Genomic DNA, 9,028 nt, shown 5'->3' with positions numbered 1-9,028 from the left:
CCCCATGGAAGTGCGTGATCGTTCCCGAAAGCGAGCGGCTTGGCCAAAGGCATTCTTTTTTGCTGATGATAAAAAAAGCGGGTTTTAAGTGGCGCAGTAAACGGGACCGTTTTGTCAGACGCTGTGTTGACACACAGAATCAGTGAACGTGAGGTGATTGCTCATGTCTCGGTAGCCGAGCTCCCAGCGGGGTCTCTCCTGCTGTCTGTTGACCGAGAAACTTCATGTAACGCCAGGCCATTTAATGCCGTAGTAATTTTGATTATAACAAATTATTTCTATTAAAGGGTAGTGGACCAGTTAAAGTTACTGGAAGAATCACTGGTTTGGCTGATGGAGATCATGGCTTCCATGTCCATGAGTTTGGTGACAATACAAATGGTAAGATGTCTATCCAAGTTTTTGAGTTACAGCTGTAGTGCGATTGCTCAGCTTTTTTTTTTTTCTCCTTGTAGTGTTGCAGCAGCATCTAGCATAAGTGTATTTGGGTCTCATGACTGCAAATCTGTGTGTTAAGAAATTATGATATTTCCTAAGGAATTGCTTCTTATTTAATACTTTGAACATGTTTAGGCTGGTGTTCAAGATCTGACATGTTAAGCACAAGCTTAAATGTTTTGATAACCCGGCATTAAATAAGAAAGCTTTCAGCTGAGGACAGAGTGTTCTAGAAGGAGTAGTCTTACTGTATTGAATTTGTAAGTCGGTAGTAGGTTACTTACCTCCAGAGGATTAGTAGAACATCCAGCAGGAGAGTAGCTGTTTCATCATTAATAACTTTATTGCCTCTGGCTGTAGGAGGACTCTCTTGGTGTAGTGTGTAAGCAGCAGATTTAAACTGACTGCTACCAAAAAACCCCACCAGACTGCTTCTAATAGCTGCATTCTCTTCCAGGCTGTACCAGTGCAGGTTCTCACTTCAATCCTGAAGGCAAGCAGCATGGTGGACCAACTGATGCGGAAAGGTGAGTTTAGTGTGCCTCCTAGGGGATAGCAATTCCATCCTGCAGCCATCCGTGTGCTGCTCTGTGCTTGAGAGGCCATTTCATGAGCAGTGCTCAGAGAGTACCAGAAGAAAATTGGTAATTCTTGCAGGACTTCTAGGGTCTATCAGTGGAGGCTCTCATCACTGTACAGTAATCTGTTAGACACCTTGGCTACAAGAGTATTGGTAAAATGTAGTATCTGGAATATATTTTTGTTTTGTCATGACTTGGACAAAAGAGGAAATAGAGGCTTCTGCTGAGTGAAAGTTCCTCACAGTGTGAGTGTGGGGATTCATGTGTTAAAGCCTTATTTTGAGCAGTGGTAACTTGCTTCTGCTTTGGAGTCCCTTTTGACAACAGGGGCATTAAACTCTCAGTTGTCGAGCTTTATGCAGACTTGTCACGTGGCAGATGGGGATCATCAGTGGAAGGTGCTGAGGCTTCAGGAATGACTGCAGGATGAATACAGAGCTGTGTGTGTGCCTGGTCACAGTGGCTTTTTATTGAGTGTGTTGCACTGTTCTTTTGCTGTTAGCTTAGATACTGTCCTGCCTGCAGTGTGTACTTCTTGGGGGCTGTGTGTCAGTATGGGGTCTGATGCTTACACTAAATATCTCCTGTACCTCACTGGTGGCTGGGACCTAGTTCTTACCCTGGAAGCAGTTTTCATCAACTGCCTTCAGGGAACCCTTGCATATTTGAAACCTGATGTCTGAGCAGCTCGTCTAAATAGTGTATTGACTGGGTGTGAGATGGGGAGGGGGTGCACAAGTGTGAAGGCTGTTGTGGTAGTGACTGGAGCTAGGAGCAAGTGTAAAGACGGGCTGGTCTTGCACAGCTAGGGTCTGGACCAGCATTGGGACCACCTTGGCGTTGCGATTAGCCATCGAATGCTTGTGTTTACATCCTTAACTGCACCTTCTGTGACTGATAAATCCATACCTGGGTGATTGGTTGCACACCTGACCAGGTGAGCTTGGCTGCTTGCCAGCTGGCTGGATGAGAGAGCAGGGTGAAGTGGTGCACTCACAGGCAGCTCGCTGCTCCAGTGTTAAAGGTCAAAATTGCATGAACATTATGGCTCCTGCTGGTTCTGCTTTGTCCAATCCCGCTTTTGGTGTAATCTGCTGGCTCATCCAGCTGGGGAATTGCTTAGGAGAGTATAAGAACTAGTTCACGCTTTTATCAGTGTAGAGTTGAAATGATCAGGCTGAAGCTTCCTGGAAGCTTAAATCAAGCAATTTCCTAAAGGGAAGACTGCCCTTGACCTGGTTTTTATAGGATGTGGTTAAAAATATGAAATTGGTGCTATGCGAAGAAGCTGGTGGTCTGCATGCAGTGAGCTGAGCTGGTTGCACCAGGTTCTGAATCTGGATAGAAGAGCCTTGCAGAACACCATCAACTTGTCTTTTGAGTGAATGGTTTATTTAGGGCAAACGTGTGGGGAATGATATGCTGGAATGTGCAAAAGTTCAGTGAAACTGAACTGCTTGAGACTTAATTTTTAAGGGAAGTCCTAGCAGAGATCTAGCTCTGATAAAAGTAGGGTATAATGCCAAGTGTATGGGGAAAATGCCAAGCAAGCTCCAGTAGTGAATCCTGGTACTCACTGAACTTAGTGCTTCATGCACCCCCTTTAACCTGTCACTTGAGAAACCGCTTTAACTAATCCTGTTTAAACCTAAAGCCTGCAGCTGTTTGTGGAATAGCTGATTTGTGATAGATATTAAAAGCTCTTAAGAATTGTGGTGGTCTTTACACCAAACCTTGTATGTGCAAGAAATGTTGTTGAAATAATTGGTGAGGCTTTGAGCAGAGGGGAATGCCATCAGCATGGAGGGATTCTTGCCTGTGTGTTATGCCTTGTTGGCTTGGCATTCCTTTCCCCAAAGCTGATTAACCTTCAAGTTTGAACTGCTACCTAGAACTGAATTTTAATAGTCCTTTGAACTAAGGGAGTTAAAATAATGGATGTGTTCAAGATTGGTGGTGATAAATGAGGACATATGTGCTCTTTCAGGCAAGATGGTTGAGTACTTAAGTGTAGTAACTGTGGGTGTTGTATTGTCCAGGTCATTGCTTAGAAGAGCTTTTCAGTTCAGCCAAGTTTTCTATGAGTTTCTCTGTGTCTTTGTGTAGGCATGTGGGAGACCTTGGCAATGTGACTGCTAAAGGAGGAGTGGCAGAAGTGGACATAGAAGATCCCATCATTTCTCTTAGCGGACCACACTGCGTCATTGGCCGTACCATGGTGGTAGGTGTCTTGGTGCCTGCTTGGATGCTTTAAGGAACACTAGAGCAGTCTTGGCAGTGAGTGGAGACTTCTTGATGCTGGATGCCAGTCCCTAATGTCTGTTGCAGAGCACGTAGTGCAAGATTTCCAGTGTGAGGAGTTCTTTGAAGCCCTGCCTGAAAGCCCTCTGGTATTAGTATGGCACTTCATTGCTGTGAGATAAAGGCAGGAAGTGAAGATGATGTTCCTCTACATATAATTTAGCTATCTTCGGCTGTGACTAAAGCAACTTGATTTAAGGAAGGAACTGGCAGTCTGGCACAAATGCTCTCACTGCAAGGTGTGGCAGTGAGCACATCGGGACGCTGCTCACTGGTCTGGTAGCTGCTGACTCTCCTGATGTGGTCTCCCTAAGGAGAGAGGCAGGGGCTGTGTGGGCTTGGCTGCCCAGGAGCACTCAGGCTTGTTCCCTTTGGGGCTCCACTGTACACTGAGACCACCGTACTGCACGAGACAGGCCAGGACTGAGGAGCAGGGAGATGAGCAGTGAAGCGCTTTGGATGGTGTGGCTGAGGGCAGGGCAGGCGCCAGCCTTATGTAGTAAGAGAGACCTGTAATGTCAAGGCCAGGCTTGCTCCTTGTCTAATTATATAACCCTTTGAAACATGGGTGTTTAGAGACTTCCAGTTCAAACAAATTCAGATGAAGACAACTTATCTTTTTAGACAAGTCCAAAGCTTTTAGCTTGAGCGTTGATTTGGCATTCAGCATTACATAATTACAACAGGTTCTCTCTGTTGTGTAACATGCCCTGCTGGTAGCTGGCAGTACTGCTTGCTAATGTGAGTAGTGAAAAATATTGATTAATTATTCAATAACATGAATTAAGATATCTTCAATTCTCTTGCAGGTCCATGAAAAACGTGATGACCTGGGCAGAGGGGGAGATAATGAAAGCAAATTAACTGGAAATGCTGGCCCTCGTTTAGCTTGCGGTGTCATTGGAATAGCGAAGAGCTAAGCATTGTAGTTGAAGTGTTTCAAGATGACAGTGGTGAATGGGCTGTATTTCATTGCAAATGCTGTGCTTGCCTCTTCCTCGTGCAAGCAAAAGATTTATCTCTTAATCTCATTACTACTCTGCATTCTGAGTATCACTTAAACTGGTGAAGACTGACTTAATTTTGTATGATGTGTATTGCAATTAAAGTGTCACTGTTGGAATGTCTCTGTAGTCTTCTGCTAAGGCATCTGCTGTTGTAACCATAACTTCACTATCCAGACCCCCTTGTTCTCTGTAAAGCAAAGGGTGTTGTAGTGGTCACATCACAAACACCAGAACTTGTAGTATACCATGTGATTTGGAGGTTAAGCCTTACTAGCTTTGGCAAGACTACTCAGCAAACAGCATTAGGCACTGTGTGTACAGGGCTTCATCCTGGCAAAGTTGCAGCACTTGTAGGTTTCAAATTCATGTAATAAAACTTGCTGGGCAAATACACCTTGGTCTTCCTGTCTATTAAAAAAAAAAAGCAAAACAAAAATCCCTACCTTGCAGACTTTAAAACATGGAAATGTAGGCCTGGATGTCCTCATGTCAGTAGTTAACTTGCTGGACACCAGCAGATTCCTGCCAGTTGTCCTGAGCTCCCACAGTTTGCATTGTTACTTGTGCTGTTGTGCATTTTCCTGTGATGTAATCCCATGTTCTGAGACCAACCTGTCACCCTCCGTACATAGCCGGGGGTTTTATGTGCCTGAGGACTGTTGCTTTGCAGAAATACCTTCTTGCTGTAGAATGTCTGTGAGGTAGGTGTGTGAGTGGTGGGGAGGCATTAAGCACATGAAATGGTCTGGCTCCCAACAGCTGTCCTTGTGCCTTGTCTGCACCTCGGGCTCAGTAGCTTAGATTGTTCCAGCTGGTCCAAATGTGTTGGTGAAGACAGCACTTTCCTTCAAGCTTTGCAGGACTGTCTATAGAGTGGAATAGGTCTTTCTTTAAAGGATGCATGTACCTAGAATCTCCATATTTAATTTCACATGGCTTTTCAGCGGAGTTATGGCTGTACAGGTTCATTATTGTCTTGTTACGTGCCTCTTAAACACAGATTTCCAAGTCTTTTAACAGAGAAAATCATGTTATTTAATGAAGACTTGTATCGACATATCTTGTACGTAAGAGGTTCTTATGGAAGTAGTTGGTTGCAGTTCTAGACACCCAGATTCCCATGTGTCATGTTACAAATAGAATGGCCTTTGGTAGTACAGCAAGAATACTGTCACAAAACACCTTAAACTTAGGTTCCTTGCAGGTGGAAAACAGCTGTGTGTGTACTCTACCCACCTGTCTCCCTGTGGGTTGGCTTCTGCTCTGACTGAGCTGCTGCAGCAGAATTAAAGGTATTAGCTGCACCTTCCAGCTCCCACCTAAAGCATCAGAGGATGCCGAACACTCAATGCCTGTAACCACCACCACTACCTCCTCTTTGCATTTTGGAAGTTCGGAGGACAGTGATGTCATCTCCCCTTCCCTCAGGTGAGGAGAGTAGCACCTACTTGACAGCTGTAAGTTGAGGTGTACTGGAAGGCAAGCTCTGACAGCTCTACCTATTGCTGACCTCCTCTCCCAGCTGTTCTCAGCGCTGAGCTGTGCCGCTTTGAAAGCCTCCTATGTGCTGAGCTTTCCTCTCAAATCCATCTTCTCTTGGGGTTAAATGTCTTGATGTCGCACTAGCTTACAAGTCAGTCCTGGATTGAAGGATGTCAAAGTATTGCCCGGCTTATTTACCAATCACTGTAACGTAGGCTCGATGGCCAAGGTGTTAACCTGTTAACCAAGGGGCTAACCTGTATTATCAGCAATGGATGCTTGCACTGAGCTAAATAATCTTTATGTAATTTCTGGCTTATTTGGAAGCCAGAAACTTCATAGATATAGAAGGGTAAACTACAGTTACGCTGGTGATTCTGTAAGGATAACATATCACTAGTGGGTTTATTATAAAATCACTGCTTCAGAATGCAATAACAAACTGTTCTGCAAAGGACATCCAAGGTTTTCCTGGGCTTTTTCAAATTCCTAATGAGGGAAATGGAGAGAATGGGAGCTGCCATTTGTGCAAACAGATAAGCCTTCCATCTCTTTGTTTCTTGTCTTCAAATTTTTTAATAAAGTGTATTCATTAAAAAAGAAAACCTACCTCCTTACAGAATTATGGCAGTTTTTACTAAGACAAGTCTTAAACGTAAGACATAAATGTCTGGCTTGGTATGAAAAGTTAGTTCCGCTGGCCCAGCATGAAACAAGCATTAAGGACACAAGTTTTAACACATGGAAGCCAATTTCACTACAAGTATGTAAATAGGTTTCGCTCTCTTTATTCTGCTATTGCAAGAACATAAAAATATATGTCCTCTCCCCAGTCCATAACTCCACATTTGCTTTCCCACCCTCCCTCCACCCCCCCCAAAAAAATTCCCTCTGCCGCAGAGCAGCTGTGAAAAAGTACTGATGTAAGAAAGCAGCTGCCCTTCAATTAGGGAAAAAACCCCACAACCCAACTTTAAAAGAACAACATACCTATATCAAGGAGGAGAAAAAAAAAAATTAAATATGCACAGGATTCGTACAATTTTTTTTCCACTACGCTTCTAGAGTTATACAAGTTCCTCCAGTAGAAGGCCGGGTGCATGGCTGATGGGCTGGAGTGTCCGAGGGCAGAGCTGCTGGGGCTCCGACACGCTCCGACACGGCTCGGCACAGCGCACCCACCTCTGGAGGGTTCGCGCCTGAAGGGCCGATCACCAAGAACAAGTACTTGCCCTCTTCAAAATCTGACAAACTTCCTTAAGCGGAGGGAAGATGGTCAAACTCACTCAAAGACAAGCAAACGCGCTCTTTGCCCATCCAGCCAATCGACAGGTACAGCAGCAGGTGGGTAAAAATTTTAAAACCTACCTCTTGCAGGGTTACAGGAGGTAGCCGTGGTTAACACAGACACCAGCAGCAGCCCAGCTCTGTGCGAAGGAAGAGGCAACTTTTCCAAACCTCCGCGCACGCTCCCGCCTCCCTTCCTTTTCCCGGCCCCATTTTTAAAAGAAAAAAAAAAAAAGTTAGCATTTTCCATTGTGTTTTGGCTGCTTTGATTTCTCTTTCACTCGACTTTCCAAAAAGGCATCAGTGAAGAACAAGTACAAAAGATGCTTCACTGCTGTGCTTCCCAACCCACCACACACAGTAATTTTATAACATCACAAGCAGAGCAGTCTGAGTATGTCTGAAGGTGTCCACTTTTTGTTTAAAAAAAAAAAAAAAAAGGCTAATTAGGGCAACATTTACCACAGAACTAGTTGGGGAGGAGAAAAAAAAAAAAAAAAGGAAAAAAACCTGATTGCATTGCAAACACTAAACAGTTAAAACTCTTCAATTAACATTTTAAAACCACTAACTTTTACCTAGTATGGTCAAGTAGATCATTAAAATGCAGCAGTCTAAAAATCAAAATGACTATTACAAATAAAAATTTGCTTCTGTGAATAGCTACACAAACAGATGTATTTCTTTTAACAAATATAAACAGAACAGTCTAATTTAGACTCCAGTACAGCATTAACAGTTCAAACTTTAAGATGTTGAACACTCCTTTTCCACTTCAGTGCAGCGTAGGAAGAATAGCACACGTTAAAGTTTGTTACGAAAATAGAGTTTATTAAAAACACATCCCTATTGTTTTGAGGAGCTTTCACCGTTACCTTTTCTTAAATTAAAAAAAAAAAATAGAAAGCACTTCTACTTCCGATTTGTAAACTTTTTAAAGTCAAAACTTTAAAAAAGTTACAGCAAAAATGGGTAATATTTTAATCATATCTTCAGTATTTCATGTTACGTTGTGGCTATTTTAAATAGAAGGGAAGCAATCAAATTGCTTACAATTCCCCACCAACTACTGAGGGGCTGTGATATCAGCAGAAGCGAATATGATACAGCAGACTGTACAACTCTAAAGCTCTACACTCCCAACAAAATGTCACTGTCATCTTTCGACAACTTCCAGTCGCTAGCGAGGAGCCTCCGCCACGGAGCCCGTATCCTTTTCCGCTTGTTCCACGGATGAGGTAGCCTCGGATGGTAACTCTTCAACAGGCTTTACACCTGTAGGTTCAGACTCTCCCGCAGCAAGTTCTGAAACAACGTCTGCGTCTTCCATTTTGCCGCTGTGAGATTCGTGGTTTTTGTCGCTGTCTGCCCTGTCTGTCATCTCCGGTTTCTCCTTGCCTCGGTTTTCTTCCTTGTCTCTGCGAGACTCCCGATCTCTCGAATCTCGCTCCCTGTCTCGATGGCCGCTGGACCGCCTGTTCCTGTCCTCCAAGTCTCTGTGTCTATCACGCTCGGGGCTTCTTCGTCCCCAGTCTCGCCTGTCGCGGTTACCTGGTCGCTCATGGTCTCTGTCATCGTTGCGGTTACCATAGCGCTCGCGATCGTTCTCTACCCGATTTCCGAAAGATCTCCTTCCAAACCTTTCCTGGTCTCTGTTAGGCGTGAACGTCTGCCTGTCGTTCCTAAACTGCCGCCCGTCTCTGTTATCCTCAGGTCCGCCTGGCCCCCCGCTTCCCGGCATCCCCCCGGGTCTCACAAAGTGACCCGGTGGTGGGAAGGGAGTTTTCATTCCGTGGGGGGGAGGCATCCCAAAACCTCCTGGCCCTGGTGGGGGCCCTCTATGCATCATGTGGGGGGGCATGTGTCGCGGTGGCATCAAGGGGAACCGCTGCAGAGGAGGGGGGGGCGTTCCTCGGGGCGGGTGCACGGGGA

The 9,028-nt window shown here is 44.7% G+C and overlaps 2 protein-coding genes across 2 annotated transcripts in view; one reads left to right on the top strand and one right to left on the bottom strand.

Annotated features, from left to right (window-relative positions):
- Positions 1-287: 287 nt before the first annotated feature.
- SOD1 (superoxide dismutase 1, soluble) lies at positions 288-4,443 on the top strand (the record flags this gene model as incomplete). Its single annotated transcript, XM_009870840.1, has 4 exons — positions 288-381; positions 896-965; positions 3,126-3,240; positions 4,130-4,443. Coding segments are annotated over 4 exons (390 nt in total), but the record flags the coding sequence as incomplete, so codon positions are not given.
- A 3,463-nt stretch (positions 4,444-7,906) lies between these two features.
- Positions 7,907-9,028, bottom strand: part of SCAF4 (SR-related CTD-associated factor 4) — a 44,989-nt gene continuing 43,867 nt past the window's right edge. The window contains 1 exon segment of the mRNA XM_009870839.1: positions 7,907-9,028. This exon segment is cut by the window's right edge and continues 30 nt beyond it. Coding sequence (XP_009869141.1) covers positions 8,277-9,028 — 752 coding nt within the window. The 3' untranslated portion in view covers positions 7,907-8,276.

Source organism: Apaloderma vittatum, unplaced genomic scaffold (genome assembly GCF_000703405.1).
Source record: "Apaloderma vittatum isolate BGI_N311 unplaced genomic scaffold, ASM70340v1 scaffold8346, whole genome shotgun sequence".
Lineage (NCBI taxonomy): Eukaryota > Metazoa > Chordata > Aves > Trogoniformes > Trogonidae > Apaloderma > Apaloderma vittatum.
Note: the sequence above shows the minus strand (reverse complement) of the source record. Positions and strands in the feature narration are given on the sequence as shown.